The sequence below is a fragment of the Ranitomeya imitator genome, chromosome 5 (genome assembly GCF_032444005.1).
Source record: "Ranitomeya imitator isolate aRanImi1 chromosome 5, aRanImi1.pri, whole genome shotgun sequence".
NCBI lineage: Eukaryota > Metazoa > Chordata > Amphibia > Anura > Dendrobatidae > Ranitomeya > Ranitomeya imitator.
In genome coordinates, this window is record NC_091286.1 from 51764634 (window position 1) to 51790719 (window position 26086).

At 43.2% G+C, this 26086-nt stretch overlaps 1 protein-coding gene across 21 annotated transcripts in view; it reads right to left on the reverse strand.

The window, feature by feature from the left end:
* NRXN1 (neurexin 1) overlaps positions 1 to 26086 on the reverse strand; it is a 1975072-nt gene that overhangs the window by 190882 nt on the left and 1758104 nt on the right. For all 21 annotated transcript variants that reach the window (XM_069768660.1, XM_069768673.1, XM_069768667.1 and 18 more), the window contains one exon: positions 17787 to 17958. In XM_069768660.1, the coding sequence (XP_069624761.1) occupies positions 17787 to 17958 (172 nt within the window). The remainder of the gene's footprint in view (positions 1 to 17786; positions 17959 to 26086) is intronic.

The following is a 26086-nucleotide window of genomic DNA, read 5'->3' on the forward strand; positions in this document are numbered from 1 at the left end:
AACCCTGTGTGACCAACGTTTTACTATTGATGCTGCCTATGCAGCATCTATAGTAAAAAGATCTAATGTTAAAAAAAATAAAAAAATAAAAAATTGTTATATACTCACCGTCCGTCGGACCCTCGGATCCACAGCAGGCCTTTCCCACTCGCGATGCTCCGGTAACCAGTCCATGCTGTGATCTCGCAAGAGGATAACGTAGCGGTCTCGTGAGACGGCTACATCATCATCTCGCGAGACCGCAATGCACTCTTGAGACCGGAGCACGCGAGGAGCGTCGGTAACCACTTTGCTTGGATCCGGGGGCTCCAGAAGGTGAGTATATAACTATTTTTTATTTTAATTCTTTATTTAACAGGGATACGATGCCCACATTGCTATATACTACGTGGGCTGGGCAATATACTACATGGGCTGTACAATATACTACGTGGGCTGTGCAACGTGACTGGGCAATATACTACGTGGGCTGTGCTATATACTACATGGGCTGTGCTATATACTACGTGGGCTGTGCAATATACTACGTGACTGGGCAATATACTACGTGGCTGGGCAATATACTACATTACTGGGCAACATACTACGTGCCTGGGCAATATACTATGTGACTGGGCAATATACTATGTAACTGGGCAATATACTACGTGGCTGGGCAATATAGTACGTGGCTGTGCTATATACTACGTGGACATGCATATTTTAGAATACCCGATGCGTTAGAATCGGGCCACGATCTAGTATTTAATAAAAGTGTAATATTTTAATATAAATGAGTTGTTGGGTCATGGACACACATAATATAGGTAAGCATAATGTGCTTTTTTAATCAGTTACTGGCACTCAAATAAGTGGCAGCCATTTTGCTGGATTAGAAAGAATTGTGCCCCGAACATTTAAGATTCTCTACAATCTGAAACTTTTGTGAGAATCAAAACATTTTTTAGTTGTTCCTATCTAATCCTTGTTGAAATAAGATGAACAGTAGGGGTGCAAAAAGTTATATAACTAAATGAATGATCACATAAAGCATGGGTGGTGGTTAATTTAATGGAGCTGTCCAATTCTTAGACAACCCCTTCTCATTCCTCAGGTGTGGCCAAGTTATAATAAAAATACTTATACTTATCTCTGGTGCCGTGCCATCGGTGTCGGCACTCACGTTCCCGGGGCTCATGTAAGGTTGCTACGTCACACTAGCCCTGTTCCCAATTAGTGCTGCAGTCACTGTCCCCACCTTTGGACAAATGACACATCAAGAGGTAGTCAGAGAGCAGCTGCCACTCTGACTCCCTGTTGATGTTCAATATGTATGGGGACAGTGATGCCAGCGCTGATTGAGCACAGGGTTAGTGTGACGTAACAACCTTACATGAGCCCCGGGAACGTGAGTGCCAACACCGATGGACCCGATGTGAGTATAAGTATTTTTATTTTAAAGAGCCAAACTTAAGGAATGACAAGTGGCTGTCCAAGTATTGCAAAACTCCTTTAAAGCCTGAGTAGTTTGTATCCCTTCTAGGTTATAGAATTGTCATTGATCAAAGACATCTTTATTATGTCATTATGCTTTAATATAGTATGTTCATAACTTGATGTCTTGACATGACTTTTTATCTGGAATCATCAAATCATTGAAAGAACAAAATAAGAATCAAAGAAAATAAAAAGAATACAAAGTTTGAGAATTTTGGGGGAAAAGAACACCTGGTCAACTATAAGCTCTGATCTGCATAGGAGTTATGTGAAAGCCACTAGACTTTAATTTTCAGAATTACTTTGAAATTCCATGGTGCCATCTTCCACTATTAAGATCTTACCAACCTAAATAGAAGCCATGTTTTTCAAGTGAATTTAATCCAAGATCTAAGGAGAGTATTAAAAGAGCATGGAAGAGAAGCCTGAATTATTTTGAGAAAATGCACATAATCAACGGTAGCACAAAATAATCTATCACAGCATATAGCCATCAGGTTAAGAAGAGAATTCAACTCCAAAAATATATAATCGGAATATGTTATTCAGAATTATATAAAAACATCCATCATAAAAAGACCTCTAAAACAAAGGGGACACATAAGTGTCCACCAAAGAGGATAGAGTCGGGTACCAGATTCATGTATGATGTTTAATAATCAATATGCAAACCCACATCTATAGGTTAAGGGATGCATGGCAGCATGGAGATACCATAAAGGAAAAATTGTCAGTGCATAAGTATTGACGGATATAAAATCCTATATTACCTCACTACTATATGATCCCAAGGAGACCATATCTCTTGAAGAAATCAATGGTAAATTATCAATGGCATATTATCTAAGTGCAGAGTGAGATCGTAGTACAGGGTGATGTCTGTGTCTGCCCCCACTCTGTGCCGTTTCGCTGCTCACTTCTTCTGGGGGCATTCACACTTTTTTGGACGTATGGGAGTAATATAATTCAATCGTACCATTTTTTATACCATTTTTGAGATGCCACCTCAGCTTTGTAAGTTCGCATAGAGAAGAATAAAAAGCAGTATTGCAAATTTACAATCTCTAGTGGGGACATATCCAATTAAAACAACACTGGATGTTTTCCTGCGACATTTCGCCTGTTCCTTTAATATCACTAATCCTTTATAAAACTAATTCTTTTCAATGTTCTGACATCCCATGTTGAAAACAAACAATTTGATGATGGTAAAACCCAGTCCTAATCTGCAGTCTAGTCATTAGTATGCCAAGGCAGCAATGTGGCAACTGCGGATATTGACAGCATTTTATCAGTGTTTGAGTTCACCTCTTGGAGTTCTAATGGGATTGTCTTTGGTGTTAAATTATTTAGCGCATTGTATGATGGATTTAAAATGTCTTTAGAGCTAATTGTAAATGAAACAAGAAACAATATTGTGGCATTGGCTTAAAAAGTCTCTATAGCTCAGTAGAGATATTCATTAATGTGCACCCACTGGTTTTTGCTTCCGAAAAGTTTACCAATAATCAAAGTTTTGGCAGAAAAAATGCTGCACAAAATATAAGTTTTTTTTTACCTGTTTTGTGTGCATATTTTTTTCCTGGTCATCTGAAAAACACAGCAAAAATGCTAATAGAATTGACCTGCTACAGATTTGGAAAAATGCTTTAGTGGTTCAAATCCACAAGGAAGGGAAAAATAAGCAGCATCTGTATGAGATTTCATAAATTCCATTCACTTTTCTGGTGCTGTAAAATGCTGCAGGTTTTTCACGGGAAGAAAAAGTGCTGGAAAAAAATGCGTCAAAAATGCAGTGTCTGAACAAGTCCCTAATTCAGAAGTTGTAATGAGAAAAAATAGTTAGACTATTGGAATATTCTATCAGGTAATATAAGGAATTTCAACTGTTACAAATCCTCCAGGAATAAGGAAGTTTACCTTAATGTGATGAATGAATATTATCTCATCTGGATATAAGCATATAAGCTGTTTAATGAGTCTTCCAAATGAAAATCAAAACTTAAAATTTAGTCCTATTTGGGTAATATGTACATACAGTGGGGCAAAAAAGTATTTAGTCAGTCAGCAATAGTGCAAGTTCCACACTTAAAAAGATGAGAGGCGTCTGTAATTTACATCATAGGTAGACCTCAACTATGGGAGACAAACTGAGAATAAAAAATCCAGAAAATCACATTGTCTGTATTTTTATCATTTTTTTTGCATATTATGGTGGAAAATAAGTATTTGGTCAGAAACAAACAATCAAGATTTCTGGCTCTCACAGACCTGTAACTTCTTCTTTAAGAGTCTCCTCTTTCCTCCACTCATTACCTGTAGTAATGGCACCTGTTTAAACTTGTTATCAGTATAAAAAGACACCTGTGCACACCCTCAAACAGTCTGACTCCAAACTCCACTATGGTGAAGACCAAAGAGCTGTCAAAGGACACCAGAAACAAAATTGTAGCCCTGCACCAGGCTGGGAAGACTGAATCTGCAATAGCCAACCAGCTTGGAGTGAAGAAATTAACAGTGGGAGCAATAATTAGAAAATGGAAGACATACAAGACCACTGATAATCTCCCTCGATCTGGGGCTCCACGCAAAATCCCACCCCGTGGGGTCAGAATGATCACAAGAACGGTGAGTAAAAATCCCAGAACCACGCGGGGGGACCTAGTGAATGAACTGCAGAGAGCTGGGACCAATGTAACAAGGCCTACCATAAGTAACACACTACACCACCATGGACTCAGATCCTGCAGTGCCAGACGTGTCCCACTGCTTAAGCCAGTACATGTCCGGGCCCGTCTGAAGTTTGCTAGAGAGCATTTGGATGATCCAGAGGAGTTTTGGGAGAATGTCCTATGGTCTGATGAAACCAAACTGGAACTGTTTGGTAGAAACACAACTTGTCGTGTTTGGAGGAAAAAGAATACTGAGTTGCATCCATCAAACACCATACCTACTGTAAAGCATGGTGGTGGAAACATCATGCTTTGGGGCTGTTTCTCTGCAAAGGGGCCAGGACGACCGATCCAGGTACATGAAAGAATGAATGGGGCCATGTATCGTGAGATTTTGAGTGCAAACCTCCTTCCATCAGCAAGGGCATTGAAGATGAAACGTGGCTAGGTCTTTCAACATGACAATGATCCAAAGCACACCGCCAAGACAACGAAGGAGTGGCTTCGTAAGAAGCATTTCAAGGTCCTGGAGTGGCCTAGCCAGTCTCCAGATCTCAACCCTATAGAAAACCTTTGGAGGGAGTTGAAAGTCCGTGTTGCCAAGCGAAAAGCCAAAAACATCACTGCTCTAGAGGAGATCTGCATGGAGGAATGGGCCAACATACCAACAACAGTGTGTGGCAACCTTGTGAAGACTTACAGAAAGCGTTTTACCTCTGTCATTGCCAACAAAGGATATATTACAAAGTATTGAGATGAAATTTTGTTTCTGACCAAATACTTATTTTCCACCATAATATGCAAATAAAATGTTAAAAAAACAGACAATGTGATTTTCTGGATTTTTTTTCTCAGTTTGTCTCCCATAGTTGAGGTCTACCTATGATGTAAATTACAGACGCCTCTCATCTTTTTAAATGGTGGAACTTGCACTATTGCTGACTGACTAAATACTTTTTTGCCCCACTGTATGTGTCCATCCCTTCCATGAATTTCATAAAATACACTTGTTAAACAAATATAAATGTAATGAATTATTGCAACGCGCTAGTAAAAGCGTGGACAGACTGTAATGCCCAACACAACCACTGGGCGGCCACATATTGATGCATAGCATAGACATCTTATGACAAAGTATCATACAAGCAAACTTTTTCTCCAAACTGATCATGTCAGAAATATATGTTAAGACAAAAGGAAAGGTAAAGAAGGATACATTTGTAGGTGGTAAATTAAAATTAAATGATGAGTTCAAGAAGTGGTAGATAAATTCTGTCTACTTGGTTCAATTTAAAATGAACTAGGACTAAGCAGGGCAAATATAACCTTGTAAATAAATTGTCACATTTATGCAATTTTCTGTAACTCTTTGGAAGTTAAGACAATAAAATTACCGGACAGGAAAATTATCAATAGTTTTCACCTTGGTTTGAGCTTTTTAAAATAAAACGTCAAGACTTGGTTTCCATATGAAGCACATATGAGGTTTCTGGTTGCAGAAACTCCTTCTTTTGGTGCAGTTTGTTTGCAAAACAACAAACTCAGCTTTACCTATTCTTTGCAGTTTCAGCGCTGAGTCTTTGCTGCTGATCCTCCTGGGCCGAGTCTCTGCAGAGCTGACGGTGCTGCAGCCAATCAGTGAGTTCTGCATCTCTGAGTGGCTCGTGGTAAGTGTATGAGAAGAACTGCTGAGTTCACTGATTGGCTGCAGGGCTGTTGACATGACATCAGCTGGGCCGAGATTGGGAGGATTGGCAGAACCTCAGTGCTGAACCTGGGGAGTTTGAGTAAAGCAAATTTTTTTTCAAACAAACTGCACCTAAAGACAGGAGATTTTCTGAAGTTAGAAAACCTCTTTAACCCCTTTCTGACCTTGGACGGGATAGTACGTCCGAGGTCAGAAGCCCCGCTTTGATGCGGGCTCCGGCGGTGAGCCCGCATCAAAGCTGGGACATGTCAGCTGTTTTGAACAGCTGACATGTGCCTGTAATAGGCGTGGGCAGAATCGCGATGTGCCCGTGCCTATTAACTAGTTAAATGCCGCTGTCAAACGCAGACAGTGGCATTCAACTACAGCTTCCGGCCGGGCGGCCGGAAATGATCGCATCGCCAACCCCCGTCACATGATCGGAGGTCGGCGATGCTTCTGAATAGTAACCATAGAGGTCCTTGAGACCTCTATGGTTACTGATCGCCGGTAGCTGTGAGCGCCACCCTGTGGTCGGCGCTCACAGCACACCTGATTTTCTGCTACATAGCAGCGAACATAAGATCGCTGCTATGTAGCAGAGGCGATCGCACTTATTTGGTATCGCTGCGTTCAGAATCGCCCGATCTATCAATAAAAAAAGCATTAACCTGGTCGCTAAACGGCGTAGCGAGAAAAAAATTAAAAGCGCCAGAATTAAGTTTTTTTGGTCGTCGCAACATTGAATTAAAATGCAATAACGGGCGATCAAAAGAATGTATCTGCACCAAAATGCTATTATTAAAAACGCCAGCTCATCACGCAAAAAAATAAGCCCTCATCTGACCCCAGATCACGAAAAATGGAGACGCTACGAGTATCAGAAAATGGCACAATTTTTTTTTTTGGATTTTTTTTTTCACCACTTAGATAAAAAATAACCTAGTCATGTTAGGTGTCTATGAACACCTACTGACCTGGAGAATTATAATGTCAGGTCAGTTTTAGCATTTAGTGAACCTAGCAAAAAAGCCAAGCAAAAAACAAGTGTGGGATTGTACTTTTATTGCAATCTCACCGCACTTGGAATTTTTTTCACGTTTTCTAGTACACAACATGGTAAAACCAATGATGTTGTTCAAAATTACAACTCGTCGCACAAAAAATAAGCCCTCACATGGCCAAATTGACGGAAAAATAAAAAAGTTATGGCTCTGGGAAGGAGGGGAGCGAAAAACGAACACGGAAAAACGGAAAATCCCAAGGTCATGAAGGGGTTAAGACCTTGGTTGTTGAAGCAAATTAAATGGAAAATTAAAAATATCAAAGAGCCTAAAAATCCAAATTGAAGACTAGACTTTAAAGTGATTTAATTTTAATTTAATAAATCAATAGGTACACATAAAAATAAGGGATTTTATAATAGATCTTATCAGATAAATTAGCTTTTTCTCCTCTTGTATTGAGCTTGTACTATTAGTTTATGGGTGTATTCATTGATTGACTGATGTTCCCGATACAGAGAAATGACATGACACTTGGTGCTTTTAAAATTCTATGGCTAGAAGATGGGGAGGAGGAGGAGGAGGGAGGAGCCAGAGGCAGACATAGACATTCTGCTGCACATGCTCCATAGAATTTTATGAGCACCAACTATCATCTCATATCTCAGTAATGGGAAAATCTGGACCGTCTGAAAACAAATTTTACACATGAATTTAGACTATTGAGAATGAAGGAACAGTCCAAGAGGAAAAAAAGAAGAATTTTTCTAATAATACATTACAAAGCTTTTTAATTTCATGTCTACTATTGAATTAAGGAAAAATAAATAAAATGACAGTTACTCTTAAATAACAAATATTTTAAATGATTAAGAGCACTTAATATCCTATAAAATAAATTAATTCATATTTTATAATTTTTTCTTATTGTTAAATATGTAAAATCTGGGTTTTTATTATTTTTTTTTAATATATTGTTTTGTCCTAAAGGAATTGTCTGGAGAGTAAAGTCTTTTTATAACATGTTTAAAATGGGTTCAAAAAAACAAACATTTTATTCTACACCGTGCTGCTTTTATTCCGAAGCTGCCGGTGCTGAACCGGTAGAGTCTTCCTGCTGTAGTGATTACATGCTCACACTGGGACGTGCGACCGCAGTATTCAGTTATTGGATTAATGAGACTGGAGGTGTCAGGCTGCATCGGAACAGGGGTGACAAGGGAACACCGAGTGGAGTATTGCTTCTTTTATTTCTTAATCTATTTTGATTATTAAAATTAAAAGTTATTACTTATTAGACTATCCCTTTAAAAAGCATTGCTGTTTGTTCAAAAGGATTTCAATTTGGAAATCATTTATATTTTATAATTATGTTCCAAAGAAAGAAGCAAGCCAATAAAGAAAACATATGAAGCCAGCAAGAGATGAGCGAATCCGAGCTGTAAAGTTGGGGGTTTGTGCCGGACACCTATTGTCCGATGCCGAACTCATAAAAACTGACCTGATGTCTGTTTTTGTGTACAGAGGAGAAAGACTTTTACAGCCTCTAGTCCTTATGTTTACAGCACCAACGTTCAGGTCCCCATTAGTGTTGAGCGATACCGTCCGATATTTGAAAGTATCGGTATCGGATGGTATCGACCGATATCCGAAAAATATCGGATATAGCCGATACCGATATCCGATACCAATACAAGTCAATGGGACACAAATATCGGAAGGTATCCTGTAATGGATCCCAGGGTCTGAAGGAGAGGAAACTCTCCTTCAGGCCCTGGAATCCATATTCATGTGTAAAATAAAGAATAAAAATAAAAAATATTGATATACTTACCCTCTGACGTGCCCTGGTCGTCACCGCTGCAACCGCCTTGCTTTCGTTCCGAAGAATGAGCGCGTAAAGGGCCTTCGATGACGTCGCAGCTTGTGATTGGTCGCTGAGCGGTCATGTGACCGCTCACGCGACCAATCACAAGCCGCGACGTCATCGAAGGTCCTTAACGCGCTCATTCCTAAGAATGGCCGATACCCGATACTTGCGGTATCGGAATGCTCAACACTAGTCCCCATTGACTTCTATGGGGTTTGGGTTCAAGTTCGGGTGGAGAATTGGTACCTGAACTGAAGTTTGGTCTAAAGTTAGCTTGAACCAAACAAACCCAAACATCCATGAGTCCGCTTATCCCTAATGCCAGCCAATTTTTTAAAGAACAGTAAAAATAACCATTCTCAATATTCTGGGGTCTAAATGTATCCAAATTTATACATTATACATCAATTAGCTCATTAATTTACATATCAATGATATAGGTATTGTGAATTAATTCTTATTTCTATTCTTTTTATTATACAAATATATATATATATAAATATTTTTACATTTTGTATTATAGAAAATTAGAGATGGTGTTAATTGGACCAGATCCAGCAGACACATCAGTGATCTATGACCGCCAAATGGGTTCCCTGGGAATCGACTCCTATCTGCCAACGAGTCTCATCTTTTGTCTAGCCAGCCTGGCGTGACATCACTTGTGTGTCATGCCATTACGATGATGTCACGTCAAGATGACAGGTAGGAGACAGTTCTCAGGTCTTCCATCCTGCAGTCTTTGCACTAGCCTAACCCTAACCCTATACTGCGAAAGAATACTTACAATCTGTATAAGAAAATATTATTTTTTTTCTCTTTAGCTGTAACTTTATCCTTTTTGAAAACTTTTTTTTTGTCTTTAACGCCAACTTTTTTCCTTTTTGAAAATGCATCTAAATTTTCAAGTATATTGTACAAATTAACATGTTTTGTACCATAAATATCTAAAGAAAGTTAACATTACATAGTATTTGCATAAGGAAAATACGTCTAAATATAAGAAGTTGGTTGAAAATATCCTTAAGAAGAAAGATCCAAAATGTTCTTTAGCGTAATTTTTTTTTTTTTCTTTTTAAAACTTGGTTATGAGATGCAGCCACTGATGGAGAAAACATTTTGATTCTTTTACATCATGCTGAGCCTCCGCGCCATAGTAGATGAAGAACATTGGCACAAGTGTACAAGATTAAAACTGTTACACACTTCAAGCATGTGTCATTGCTATACAATTTAATTCTAAACGAGAGAATCAAAAAACAATTTGTGGCAAGCCATACTGTGTTAAAATGTATGGTGTTTAAAATGAATCATTTGGATTTGTGATGGCTCAGTAGCACCCTACAGACCCCGTATATAATTTAGAAACAAATTATTTAGCATTTTGATTTTAGACATACGGGATTTGTCGGTGGCCTAAAATGTAGATCAATTTTGTACCAATGGTGGTAACCATGGCTACCCCAAATGTGGAAATGTTCAGGTCTAAATGAATGTGCTCTTATCTTCAGAGCGAATAGTAACTTGTTTATCTAGTTTATATTTTCCTAAAGCTTTAGATGCCTATGAAAAGCTGCAGAAAGCCTAAGTGTGTATCTAAAGGATTATTTCGCCTTTTTAAGCCGGTTTGGTAAAAACACAATTGCACTTTCTACTTACTCTGGTCACATCTATAAGCTTAGTTATACTATTTTCTAATTAATTAGTTTCTGGGTAATCCTAATGCAGAATACCGTTTTTAAAGAGAAATCTTAGCTTGCAAAATGGCTATGGTTATAGTGGCATCCCATAATTAAACGAGATGTCCAGCATCTCAAAGACCCTTTCTAAAGGTACCGTTACACTAAACGACTTACCAATGATCACGACCAGCGATACGACCTGGCCGTGATCGTTGGTAAGTCGTTGTGTGGTCGCTGGGGAGCAGTCACACAGACAGCTCTCTCCAGCGACCAACGATCAGGGGAAAGACTTCGGCATCGTTGAAACTGTCTTCAACGATACAGAAGTCCCCGGGTAACCAGGATAAATATTGGGTTACTAAGCGCAGGGCCGCACCTAGTAACCCGACATCTACCCTGATTACCATTGTAAAAGTAAAAAAAAAAAAAACAATACATACTCACATTCCGATGTCTGTCACGTCCCCCGGCGTCAGCTTCCCGCACTGACTGTCAGTGCCGGCCAGCAGTAAAGCAGAGCACAGCAGTGACATCACCGCTGTGCTCTGCTTTACGGCCGGCCGGCGCTGACACGGTCAGTGCGGGAAGCTGACGCCGGGGGACGTGGCAGACATCGGAATGTGAGTATGTACTGTTTTTTTTAACTTTTACAATGGTAACCAGGGTAAATATCGGGTTACTAAGTGCGGCCCTGCGCTTAGTAACCCGATATTTACCCTGGTTACCAGTGAACACATCGCTGGATCGGCGTCACACACGCCGATTCAGCGATGACAGCGGGTGATCAGCGACCAAAAAAAGGTCCTGTTCATTCCCAGTGACCAACGATCTCCCAGCAGGGGCCTGATCGTTGGTCGCTGTCACGCATAATGATTTCGTTAACGATATCGTTGCTACGTCACAAGAAGCAACGATATCATTAACAAAATCGTTATGTGTGAAGGTACCTTAACTATCAATGTAACCAGCACATTTAACTTTTTGACAAACTTTAATTGCCCCATTGTCCCATTTGTTTAAATGAGCCTTAGGTCACGTGAGTCCACTGTTTGGATCTTTCAGCACTTCTGTTGATGTCACGTTTGGATGCCATATGGGTCTTTGGGGAATCCGTATGCAACGTCATTAAGGATGAATTTCCATTTTCCCCATCTGAGCATCCACAAAATAGTTTAAATAGTTTTCTCAACTCATTCTGACTTGGAGAGAAGCAGAAATGACAGAGACTCATGGGCCATCCAAACATAATTTCAGTGGAAGTGCCAAAAGTTCCAAATAGTGCAGTCACCTAACCTTTGAATGATATAGACCAGTATTCCTCAACTCTAGTCCTCAAGAGCCACCAACAGGTCATGTTTTCAGGATTTCCTTAGCATTACATAAGTCATTGAATTCTTGCCTGTACAGGTGATGCGATAATCAAATCACCTGTGCAAAGCTAAGGAAATCCTAGAAACATAGCCGATTGGCAGCTCTTGAGGACTGGAATTGGAGAACACTTATTTAGACAAACAAGACACTAGAGATAATCAAAGTAAATTAGTAAACTAAATGTGCTGGTTATATTAATAAATAACCCCTTCATCCCAATGCCTATTTTCACCTTCCTCACCAGGCCAAATTTTGCAATTCTGTAATTTTATGTCGCCATAATTCTGGAACCTTTCATCGGATCCCACTGATTCTGAGCATGTTTTCTCGTAACATACGTACTTCATGATAGTAGTAAAATTTGTTCAATATTACCCTTATATTTGTGAAAGTATTGTAAATTTTCTGAAAATTTAGCAATTTTCAAACTTTTAATTTTTATGCCCCTGGGTAAAAGGAGAATATGAACCATACAATTTGTTATGCAATTTTTCCCGAGTATAACAATTTCCAGTATGTGGAGAAAAACTATTGTTTGAGTGCATGGCAGGGCTCGGAAATAGAGGGAGCGCCATTTGTCTTTTTGAATGCAAAATTTGCTGGAATAATTATCAAGCGCCATGTCGAGTTTGGAGAGCCCCTGATATGCCTGATATGCCTTAAGAGTGGAAAATTAAAAATCAAATTTTTTCACACAAAAATGTTTTTAGCCCACAATTTTTCATTTTTTCAATGTTAACAGGGGAAAATGGTACACAAAGTTTGCTGAGCAATTTCTCTTAAGAACACCAGTCGAAAACTACTTTTGAGTCACATTGCAAAGCTTAGGAGCAAAGTATCGCCATATTGGAGTTCAGATTTTGCTGGACTGGTTTGAGGGTGCACATCACATTGGTAGAGCCCCTGAGATGCAGGAACAGCAGAACTCCTGATAAGTGACCCCATTTTACAAACTACACCTCTCAGTGGATTCATCTTGGGGTGCAGTGATCATATTGACACCACATATTTTTCGTAAAATTTTATACCATTGGGCAGTGAAGAAAAAATAATTACATTTTTACTACCAAAATTTTGTTTTAGCCCCAGCTTTTACATTGTCACACAGGGAAATAGTTAAAAAGGCACCAAAATTTGTCCAACAATTTCAGCTGAATGTGGAAACACCCCATATATGACTGTGCAGTTCTATTTGGCCATATGGTGAGAATCGGTAGAGACAGAGTGCTATTTTCCTCCTGGAGCTCAGATTTTCCTGGAATAGTTTGCAGACTCCATATACAGAGCCCCTAAGTGCAAATAGAGCAAAATTCCCCCTCAAGTGATCCCATTTTGGAAATTATACTCCTTTGGAAATGTATCTACAGGTGTAGTGATGATTTCGACTCCATGAGTGTTTTCCAGGAACAGCAGCAGTTGCTCGTTGCAGTTACCAGTACGCTGTAGTCACTAGTGCATTGTAGTGCCCAGTACATTGTGTTGCCCAGCTCATCTCAGTCTTGAGACACTGCAACTAGAGATGAGCGAATGTGCTCGGATAAGGTGTTATCTGAGCATGCTCGTGAGCTAACCGAGTGACTTTGGCGTGCTCGAATAGTATGTTTGAGTTCTCGTGACTGTTTGACAGCTGACATGTGCGCGCAATAGCAGCGGGTGAAATCGCGATTCACCCGCCGCTATTAACTTGTTAAATGTCGCTGTCAAACGCTGACAGCGGAATTTAACAGGCGCTTCCAGCCGCACGGCCGGAAATGACCTCATCGTCGACCCCGTCACATGATCCTTGAGACCTCTATGGTTACTGATGCCGGCCTGCTGTGAGCGCCCCCTGTGGTCGGTGATCATAGGAAGCCTGCATTTCAGCTGCATAGCAGCAATCTCATGATTGTTGCTATGTAGCAGAGCTGATCACGCTATGACAGCTTCTAGCCTCCCATGGAGGCTATTGAAGCATGGCAAAAGTTAAAAAAAAATGTTTTTAAAAATATGAAAAAAAGAAAATATATATAAAAGTTTAAATCACCCCCTTTCGCCCCATCCAAAATGAAACAAAAAAAAAAAATCAAACCTATTTGGTATCACCGCATTCAGAATCACCCGATCTATCAATAAAAAAAGGATTAACCTGATCGCTAAACAGCATAGCGAGAAAAAAATTTAAAACGCCAGAATTATGTTTTTTTGGTTGTCGCGACATTGCATTAAAATGCAATAACAGGCAATCAAAAGAACATATCTGCACAAATGTGGTATCATTAAAAATGTCAGCTCGGCACACAAAAAATAAGCCCTCACCTGACCCCAGATCACGAAAAATGGAGATGCTATGGGAATCGGATAATGGCGCATTTTGTTTAGCAAAGTTTTGAATTTTTTTTCTCAACTCAGATAAAAAATAACCTAGACATGTTAGGTATCTATGAACTCGGAATGACCTGGAGAATAATAATGGCAGGTCACTTATAGCATTTAGTGAAGCTAGCAAAAAAGCCAATCAAAAAACAAGTGTGGGATTGCACTTTCTTTGCAATTTCACCGCAGTTGGAATTTTTTTACCATTTTCTAGTACAAGACATAGTAAAACCAATGGTGTTTTTCAAAACTACAACTTGTCCCGCAAAAAATAAGCCCTCATATGACCATATTTACGGAAAAATAAAAAAGTTATGGCTCTGGGAAGGAGGGGAGTGAAAAACGAAAACACAAAAACGAAAAAGGGCCACGGTGGGATGGGGTTAATAGCCCTTAAACTCCTTAATGGTGAAACAGAGCTAGTTAGGAGAATTTATTTATATCAAATTTCTGGAACAGATGCTACCATAGATTTTTTTTGCAGTTCACATGTCACATACAATCATAAAATGACATTCACAGTTGAGCCTATAACATAAATAAAAAAATACAATAACAGAACAATAACACAGTAAGGTACAAATACATTCTGACTAGTGATGAGCGAGTGTGCTCATTACACAAGATTTCCGAGTATGCTCGGGTGTTCTCGAAGTATTTTGAGCATACTCGTAGATTATGTTTGAGTTCCTACCGCTGCATGATTTGCGGCTGTTAGACAACCTGAACACATGCAGTGATTGACTATTTGTTAGGGAATCCCCACATGTATTCAGGCTGTCTAACAGCCTCAAATCATGCAGCAGCGGGGACTCAAACATAATCTACGAGCATGCCCAATATTCTCAGAGAACACCCGAGCATGCTCGGAAATCTCGAGTAACGAGCACACTCTCTCATCACTAATTCTGACCCATTACACTTTGCGCATAAGTCATTTTTGGGCATGCCTCTTTCAAAGCTCATAGATCTTATGATATAAATACACAGTACTTACATAAGATAATATGTATTATCTATAATATAACGCTGGGAGCGTCACTCTGTCCGAAGCCTTAATAGACTGCGCAGGCGCGACGCTCCCAGCGTTACATTATAGATGCCGCCGAGAGCAGGGGGTCGAGAGCACGGGGAGATGCCGCCGAGAGCAGGGGGTCGGGAGTACGGGGAGATGCCGCCGAGAGGAGGGGTCAGGAGTACGGGGAGATGCCGCCGAGAGCAGGGGGTCGGGAGCACGGGGGCGCCGTATGTGCGCCCGGCACAGAAAGTTTTTACTTACGCCAGTTCCGGCGCCATTGTCTTTCTCCTCCTGGTGCCGGAATCGGCGCCTGCGCAGTACGCGCTTTCCGGCGCCATTTTATTGGAGACACACTGCAGTGTCTTCAATAAAATGGTGCCGGAAAGCGCGTACTGCGCAGGCGCCGATTCCAGCACCAGGAGAAGCAAGACGATGGCGCCGGAACTGGCGTAAGTAACAAATTGCTGTGCCATGAGGCTGTGGCACTTCATGCCACAGTCATTTGTTACTTACGGCATTTCCGCCGCCATTCTCTTTCTTCTCCTGGTGCCGGAATCGGCGCCTGCGCAGTACGCGCTTTCCGGCAGTGTCTTCAATAAAATGGCGCCGGAAAGCGCGTACTGCGCAGGCACGATTCCTGCTGCCGGAATCGGCGCCTGCGCAGTCCGCGCTTTCCGGCGCCATTTTCTTGAAGACACACCTGCAGTGGAGCCGGACGATAGGTGAGTATGGTATTTTTTTTTTTTTTTATATGGCAGCAGCATATGGGGGCATATAATACAATAGTGGCGCAGGATGGGAGCAGCACATGACAGAACGGGCGCAGGATGGCAGCAGCACATGACAGAACGGGCGCAGGATGGCAGCAGCACATGACAGAACGGGTGCAGGATGGCAGCAGCACATGACAGAACGGGCGCAGGATGGCAGCAGCACATGACATTACGGGCGCAGGATGGCAGCAGCACATGACAGAACGGGCGCAGGATGGCAGCAGCGCATGACATAACGGGCGCAGGATGGCAGCAGGATGGGAGCAGCACATGACAGAATGGGCGCAGGATGGCAGCTGCGCATGACAGAACGGGGGCGCAGGATGGGAACAGCACATGACAGAACGGGCGCAGGATGGCAGCAGCACATGACAAAACGGGCGCAGGATGGCAGCAGCGCATGACAGAACGGGCGCAGGATGGCAGCAGCACATGACATAACAGGCGCAGGATGGCAGCAGCACATGACAGAACGGGCGCAGGATGGCAGCAGCACATGACATAACGGGCGCAGGATGGCAGCAGCACATGACAGAATGGGTGCAGGATGGCAGCAGCACATGACAGAACGGGCGCAGGATGGCAGCAGCAAATGACAGAACGGGCGCAGGATGGCAGCAGCACATGACAGAATGGGCGCAGGATGGCAGCAGCGCATGACATAACGGGCGCAGGATGGCAGCAGGATGGGAGCAGCACATGACAGAACGGGCGCAGGATGGCAGCAGCACATGACAGAACGGGCGCAGGATGGCAGCAGCACATGACAGAACGGGCGCAGGATGGCAGCAGCACATGACAGAACAGGCGCAGGATGGCAGCAGCGCATGACAGAACGGGCGCAGGATGGCAGCAGGATGGGAGCAGCACATGACAGAACGGGCGCAGGATGGCAGCAGCGCATGACAGAACGGGCGCAGGATGGCAGCAGCACATGACAGAACGGGCGCAGGATGGCAGCAGCACATGACAGAACGGGCGCAGGATGGAGACCATATACCAATATAAATGCTCGCCACCCGGGCGTAGAACGGGTTCAATAGCTAGTCTAATATATTGATGGATTCCTGTTTGGCTAAAAGAAAGTTTTATCAATTGTGTCACCCCTCTCCATTTATCTTTGCTATAGTTCATTGGCACTGGAGGAGAAACAGACCTTCTACTTATTAACATGGAGAAGTGTGGCTGACATTGACAACTCCTAGACCATGTCTCCCCACTTTGTCCTGAGACATAGCAATGATAGGCTTTTTAATATCACTATAAGGTATTTTTCTTCCCCAATATATAAATATAAATGTCCTAACAAAATATGTATCTGTACACATCCAATTTTTGACTCATTTTTTCAGTGGAGTTATGATAAACTTTGCCAAATATGCCTCCAACTGGAAACTAAAGAACTATGAGGGCCAAATTCCCCATATTAGTGTCTAAGAGACTTCTATTTGTCTTCAAGCATTTTGATGTCAAGAACAGCACTCCATGCTATACCATCCGTGCAGCCAAAAATAATGCAACGCCCAAAAGAATCAAATTAACCTTAGTGTGAACAGAGGATTAGGTAAAGAAAAGCTATTAAAATGTCTAGTAGAAATGTAGATCATAGAAAAAAAATCTCATTCTATAAAGTTTTTGAAATATTTCTGCCAATTGTACAGGTATATCTTTTGTCAAATCCTTTCCATGGGCAATAAAAACTTGAAATGCAGTTCCAAAAAAAGTTGTAGTCTAATCATACATTTTTAGCACCACTTTCCTTTATGCACTACAGTAAATAATACAATAATCAAGATAAATTTTCAAATTTTTACGCTAATTACTACAATTACTAATTAGTATAATACAAAAAAAATACAACTTTTTATAAGGTTTCCTTACCTGCTGGGAAACGCTCTATTGTAGGCAAGTTGTCGACCTGTAAGGTGGCATTACCCCCACTTCTTGTAAATCGTACTACATGATACTTTCCATCATTAATAATTGCATTAACTTCTTCAATTGAGATGTCATCTGTTCCAACATTAAATTTGACTCCAATTTTTCCTTGGTGCTGGAAACAAAGAAAAATAGCGCTAATTAGAATTTGTCTTATGAAGAATGTGAAGCGCGTATAGCTTTCTTTCTTCTCTTAGGGTTTTAGTTTTCGAGAGCAAGTCTCTTGACATTTTACTAAGCCCGGGACATCTTGTTCATAGGTAATTGATATTCTAAATCAGTTACTGTACTTTTTCTGATGGATTGAATTTGTAACTTTCTCTTTGTCTTTGCAATTTACAAAAGAGAACTAAACCCTTTCTCCTGCCTCGTGAAATGCATAAAACGAAGTATGAGTGAAAACTTCCAATTTCTGAAGCTTTGTGCAAACGCTATAAACCAATGAATGCCAACAATTCAAGCTCAAGGAGAACAGTTCTTTCTAAGAACATTAGCATGCGGTAATTGCGCGATAAGAAAAAAAATAAAGAGATGATCAGCTACCAAGACATTCTAAAGAAGAACAACAATTAAAGAAACAATGTATCCCTGTCCCATTGTAAAGCTCCAGTTTCATTACATTGAAAGTAGCTGGATTTTTCATATTCTAATAAGGCATTTAAATAGGTATTTACAGCATACCCATACTTATTTCAAAAACCGGCTCCGTTCTTGAATAACCGTGAATGTACAGGTGACCACTAGAGTTGAGCGACCTTGACCTTTTTAGAGTCGAGCCGGGTTTTGCGAAACCCGACTATGTCCAAAGTCGGGTCGAGTGAAATCGGCCGATTATGACGTAAAGTCGGGATCGACCGAAACACGAAACCCAATGCAAGTCAATGGGGCAGCATAGTCGGCAGTGAGTGGGGGCCAGGAAAACACCTAGAGTGGCCATTTTAATGTCAAAACCATCCATTCTTCTTAATGAAGCTTGTCAAGCGTAATTTACCTTATAATAATTGGAAGGCATTTGAAATTGGGGGTCATTTGGCTAAAGTTGTGGGGGGTAGGGCTGGTTCAAGTAATTAGTGGGCCCAGGAAATCTGGACCACGTCACGGCAGTGGAGCAGGGAGAGGTAAGTATTTCAACTTTGCAAGTGCTGTGAACCTGAGCAAGCAGGGGGGGCCCACTCGTTGGCATTGGCACTGGCACAGGGCCCCTCAAAGTACAGCGGTGTGTTTGCACGGCGGGGGCGCCTCCCACCGGCAGCAACACTTTTGCGTACTATGAGAGGCCCTGTGCCAGTGACGTCGCCAACTAGTATTCCTCCCCCCACCTGATGAAGGAACCTGCACTTTCATCTGCACCTTCCTCTTTGTCCCCGTGTAAGGTGGTATGGTATGCGGGAAGAGCAACCTGACTTTCAGCAGGGTCACAATGTTGTTGTGTAGCGTGCACGGGGAATGTTGCGTTATGGGTCAATGTACCAGCAGACTCATCTATCACTGGCTGGGCAATGGGCACGATGAAGTGGAAACACAGATATAGGCCCAAAGAAGAAAGTGGGCTAAATGCAGTTCAAAATTGGTAACACAGGAATAACCAGGGGGCATTGCAGTGGAGGACAACTGGAATGAGAGGCTGACACAGAGAGTAGGGCCAAATCAGTAAGTAGTCGAAATGCAGTTCAAAATTGGCAACCGTAGTAAACAGGCGGCACAGCTTTGTTCAGTGGAGGAGAACAGCAAGGAGTGGCAGACACCGATAGTAGGCCCCAAACCAACTAGTACGCCAAATGCAGTTGTTCCATTTAACCACAATTTAATGAGAGCCTGAAGATAGAAGCTCAGGAAAGGCAACCTGGGGAACACCTTGGAGTGTAACACACCATCTCTCTCCACCCCATACCCATTTTGTATGGCCTAATGCAGTGTACTTTTCTACAACTACTAAACGAGAGTCGGAAGACCGAAGCAATGGCAAGGAAACCTGGGGAACACCTTAGAGTGTAACACACCCTCTCTCTACACCCCATACCCAATTTGAAGGCCTAATGCAGTGTAGTTTCCAAGAACTACTAAACGAGAGCCGGAAGATCGAAGCTCAGGAAAGGCAACCTGGGGAACACCTTGGAGTGTAACACACCCTCTCGCTACACCCCATACCCAATTTGAAGGCCTAATGCAGCGTAGTTTCCAACAACTACTAAACGAGAGCCGGAAGATCGAAGCTCAGGAAAGGCAACCTGGGGAACACCTTGGAGTGTAACACACCCTCTCTCTACACCCCATACCCAATTTGAAGGCCTAATGCAGTGTAGTTTCCAAGAACTACTAAACGAGAGCCGGAAGATCGAAGCTCAGGAAAGGCAACCTGGGGAACACCTTGGAGTGTAACACACCCTCTCGCTACACCCCATACCCAATTTGAAGGCCTAATGCAGCGTAGTTTCCAACAACTACTAAACGAGAGCCGGAAGATCGAAGCTCAGGAAAGGCAACCTGGGGAACACCTTGGAGTGGAACACACCATCTCTCTACACCCCATACCCAATTTGAAGGCCTAATGCAGAGTAGTTTCCAAGAACTACTAAACGAGAGCCGGAAGATCGAAGCTCAGGAAAGGCAACCTGGGGAACACCTTGGAGTGTAACACAACGTCTCTCTACACGACGGAAGGGCTGATTCTTAGGAAGGAAGGCTGTTGGAAATAAGCATTGCGCGTCCGAGGGTGATTATATTCTTATTAGGTATATACTCACCCTCGGACGCGCCCTGCTTCTTTATTTGGAATGAATGTTTATTTGCAATGTGGTGTTGACTTTCTCTATTATTTTGGTAATTAATGATTTTATTATTTTCATTATTTTGCATCTTCTCGGCAATAATATAAAGAAGACGCGACAGGACAACACTCGGTGGATGCCATATGTGTGTTTTCAATTTAAAAAAACTTTCAGTTAACTACTTGCAGGAGAAAGTAATTGTAGCTGGTGGCCATTTTTAGTACTGTACCAGATTAGAGTTGTGTGTTTGTTTTTAATGTTAAAATGTCTGCATTTGATATCTCACCAGTATTTTCTTTTTTATAAGCAAAATACTTATTTTTATATTTTCTGATGTTGGTTCCAGGGGTACACGGCCAGCAGTGCCCTGGTCAGTGTAGTAGTAGTTGAAAGAATGGACCGCAGACAGGCATCGAAGGCCTAAAATAATAACACATGGCTGTAGGCAATTTTAAATTGGTTCCAGGGGTACACGGACAGCAGTGGTGTGGTCAGTGGAGGCCTAGTGGAAGGAGTGACCGCAGACAGGCATCGAAGGCCTAAAATAATAACACATGGCTGTAGGCAATTTTAAATTGGTTCCAGGGGTACACGGACAGCAGTGGTGTGGTCAGTGGAGGCCTAGTGGAAGGAGTGACCGCAGACAGGCATCGAAGGCCTAAAATAATAACACATGGCTGTAGGCAATTTTAAATTGGTTCCAGGGGTACACGGGCAGCAGTGACCTGGTCAGTGTAGTAGTAGTTGAAAGAATGGACCGCAGACAGGCATCGAAGGCCTAAAATAAAAAAATTGGGCTGGCTGTAGGCAATTTTAAATTGGTTCCAGGGGTACACGGGCAGCAGTGACCTGGTCAGTGTAGTAGTAGTTGAAAGAATGGACCGCAGACAGGCATCGAAGGCCTAAAATAAAAAAATTGGGCTGGCTGTAGGCAATTTTAAATTGGTTCCAGGGGTACACGGGCAGCAGTGACCTGGTCAGTGTAGTAGTAGTTGAAAGAATGGACCGCAGACAGGCATCGAAGGCCTAAAATAAAAAAATTGGGCTGGCTGTAGGCAATTTTAAATTGGTTCCAGGGGTACACGGGCAGCAGTGGTGTGGTCAGTGGAGGCCTAGTGGAAGGAGTGACCGCAGACAGGCATCGAAGGCCTAAAATAATAACACATGGCTGTAGGCAATTTTAAATTGGTTCCAGGGGTACACGGGCAGCAGTGACCTGGTCAGTGTAGTAGTAGTTGAAAGAATGGACCGCAGACAGGCATCGAAGGCCTAAAATAAAAAAATTGGGCTGGCTGTAGGCAATTTTAAATTGGTTCCAGGGGTACACGGGCAGCAGTGACCTGGTCAGTGTAGTAGTAGTTGAAAGAATGGACCGCAGACAGGCATCGAAGGCCTAAAATAAAAAAATTGGGCTGGCTGTAGGCAATTTTAAATTGGTTCCAGGGGTACACGGGCAGCAGTGGTGTGGTCAGTGGAGGCCTAGTGGAAGGAGTGACCGCAGACAGGCATCGAAGGCCTAAAATAATAACACATGGCTGTAGGCAATTTTAAATTGGTTCCAGGGGTACACGGGCAGCAGTGACCTGGTCAGTGTAGTAGTAGTTGAAAGAATGGACCGCAGACAGGCATCGAAGGCCTAAAATAAAAAAATTGGGCTGGCTGTAGGCAATTTTAAATTGGTTCCAGGGGTACACGGGCAGCAGTGGTGTGGTCAGTGGAGGCCTAGTGGAAGGAGTGACCGCAGACAGGCATCGAAGGCCTAAAATAATAACACATGGCTGTAGGCACTTTTAAATTGGTTCCAGGGGTACACGGGCAGCAGTGACCTGGTCAGTGTAGTAGTAGTTGAAAGAATGGACCGCAGACAGGCATCGAAGGCCTAACATAACAAACTTGGGCTGGCTGTAGGCACTTTTAAATTGGTTCCAGGGGTACACGGGCAGCAGTGGTCTGGTCAGTGGAAGTCTAGTGGAAGGAGTGACCGCAGACAGGCATCGAAGGCCTAAAATAATAACACATGGCTGTAGGCAATTTTAAATTGGTTCCAGGGGTACACGGACAGCAGTGGTGTGGTCAGTGGAGGCCTAGTGGAAGGAGTGACCGCAGACAGGCATCGAAGGCCTAAAATAATAACACATGGCTGTAGGCAATTTTAAATTGGTTCCAGGGGTACACGGGCAGCAGTGACCTGGTCAGTGTAGTAGTAGTTGAAAGAATGGACCGCAGACAGGCATCGAAGGCCTAAAATAAAAAAATTGGGCTGGCTGTAGGCAATTTTAAATTGGTTCCAGGGGTACACGGGCAGCAGTGACCTGGTCAGTGTAGTAGTAGTTGAAAGAATGGACCGCAGACAGGCATCGAAGGCCTAAAATAAAAAAATTGGGCTGGCTGTAGGCAATTTTAAATTGGTTCCAGGGGTACACGGGCAGCAGTGACCTGGTCAGTGTAGTAGTAGTTGAAAGAATGGACCGCAGACAGGCATCGAAGGCCTAAAATAAAAAAATTGGGCTGGCTGTAGGCAATTTTAAATTGGTTCCAGGGGTACACGGGCAGCAGTGACCTGGTCAGTGTAGTAGTAGTTGAAAGAATGGACCGCAGACAGGCATCGAAGGCCTAAAATAAAAAAATTGGGCTGGCTGTAGGCAATTTTAAATTGGTTCCAGGGGTACACGGGCAGCAGTGGTGTGGTCAGTGGAGGCCTAGTGGAAGGAGTGACCGCAGACAGGCATCGAAGGCCTAAAATAATAACACATGGCTGTAGGCACTTTTAAATTGGTTCCAGGGGTACACGGGCAGCAGTGGTCTGGTCAGTGGAAGTCTAGTGGAAGGAGTGACCGCAGACAGGCTTCGAAGGCCTAACATAACAAAATTGGGCTGGCTGTAGGCACTTTAAATTGGTTCCAGGGGTACATGGGCAGCAGTGTATGGTCAGTGGAAGTCTAGTGGAAGGAGTGACGGCAGACAGTCTTCGAAGGCCTAACATAACAAAATTGGGCTGACTGTAGGCACTTTTAAATTGGTTCCAGGGTAACACGGCCAGCAGTGGCCTGGTCAGTGTAGTAGTTGTAGAAAGAAGGGACCGCAGACAGGCTTCGAAGGCCTAACATAACAAAAATGTCAAAACAATGGTATTGTCAGTGCCAGGCATTGAAGGATGTCAGCGGCTAGACTACACATTGGTGAAGCTGTGAGAGATAATTTTGCTAGTGGTAGAGCACTGTTTGAGCTGGGGGGGGGAACTGTCTTGTGGCCGGCGGTACAGGCACAGGGCCCCTCATATTACAACGGTGTGTCTGACGTTGGGTGCGCACCACCACCGCCAGAGACACTTTATTGTACTATGAGGGACCCAGTGGCAGTGCCGTCGACCAAAAGCGGCCACACCCACCTCTTCAGACAAACAGCACTCTCAAGGGTCCAAGCGCAAAGTGGCGATAGCACGGCCCCGTGTGGGGAGTTTGGCCATTTCGTGAGGTGGAAACATGTCGTATGCTGGACAATCAGGTGAAGAAAATTACGAGATTGGAAAAGTCATTCAGAATAGTCCACAGGCAAGACCTTTTCATAGGAAAGCTAGGTGTCAGCCGGGCAGGGTGGGGCAAAAGATTTTGAAATCCAGTTGTGGTTCATTTTAATGAAGGTTAGATCATCTACATTTTGGGTAGCCAGACGAGTCCTTTTTTCTGTTAGTATTGAACCTGCAGCACTGAATACTCTTTCTGATAGGACACTAGCTGCCGGGCAAGCAAGCTCCTGCAATGCATATTCTGCCAATTCTGGCCAGGTGTCTAATTTGGATGCCCAGTAATCAAATGGGAATGACGGTTGAGGGAGAACGTCGATAAGGGATGAAAAATAGTTTGTAACCATACTGGACAAATGTTGTCTCCTGTCACTTTGAATTGATGCTGCAGTACCTGTCCTGTCTGCGGTCATAGAAAAATCACTCCACAACCTGGTCAGAAAACCCCTCTGTCCAACGCCACTTCTGATTTCTGCCCCTCTAACACCTCTGGTCTGCTGGCCCCTGGAGCTCGTGTGAGAACGATCACGGGCGCTGTGTGCAGGGAATGCCAGAAGCAAACGGTCAACAAGAGTTGATTGTTTTGTTGCTAATATTAGTTCCAAGTTCTCATGTGGCATAATATTTTGCAATTTGCCTTTATAGCGAGGATCAAGGAGGCAGGCCAACCAGTAATCGTCATCGTTCATCATTTTTGTAATGCGTGTGTCCCTTTTGAGGATACGCAAGGCATAATCCGCCATGTGGGCCAAAGTTCCCGTTGTCAAATCTGCGGTTGTGCTTGGTTGAGGGGCAGTTGCAGGCAAATCTACGTCACTTGTGTCCCTCAAAAAACCAGAACCCGGCCTTGCCACGCCACCAATTTCCCGTGCCCCCGGGAAAGCTTCCTCATTAAAAATATACTCATCCCCATCATCCTCCTCATCCTCCACCTCCTCTTCGCCCGGTACCTCGTCATGTACACTGCCCTGACCAGACAATCGCTGACTGTCATCAAGGCTTTCCTCTTCCTCTGGTGCAGACGCCTGATCCTTTATGTGCGTCAAACTTTGCATCAGCAGACGCATTAGGGGGATGCTCATGCTTATTATGGCGTTGTCTGCACTAACCAGCCGTGTGCATTCCTCAAAACACTGAAGGACTTGACACATGTCTTGAATCTTCGACCACTGCACACCTGACAACTCCATGTCTGCCATCCTACTGCCTGCCCGTGTATGTGTATCCTCCCACAAAAACATAACAGCCCGCCTCTGTTCGCACAGTCTCTGAAGCATGTGCAGTGTTGAGTTCCACCTTGTTGCAACGTCTATGATTAGGCGATGCTGGGGAAGGTTCAAAGAACGCTGATAGGTCTGCATACGGCTGGAGTGTACAGGCGAACGGCGGATATGTGCGCAAAGTCCACGCACTTTGAGGAGCAGGTCGGATAACCCCGGATAACTTTTCAGGAAGCACTGCACCACCAGGTTTAAGGTGTGAGCCAGGCAAGGAATGTGTTTCAGTTGGGAAAGGGAGATGGCAGCCATGAAATTCCTTCCGTTATCACTCACTACCTTGCCTGCCTCAAGATCTACAGTGCCCAGCCACGACTGCGTTTCTTGCTGCAAGAACTCGGACAGAACTTCCGCGGTGTGTCTATTGTCGCCCAAACACTTCATAGCCAATACAGCCTGCTGACGTATGCCAGTAGCTGCCCCATAATGGGAGACCTGGTGTGCAACAGTGGCAGGTGCGGATGGAGTGTTTGTGCGACTGCGGTCTGTGGACGAGCTCTTGCTTCTGCAGGAGGACGAGGAGGAGGAGGAGGAGGGGGTGCGAACGGCTACAGACAACTGTTTACTAGACCGTGGGCTAGGCAGAACTGTCCCAAACTTGCTGTCCCCTGTGGACCCTGAATCCACCACATTTACCCAGTGTGCCGTGATGGACACGTAACGTCCCTGGCCATG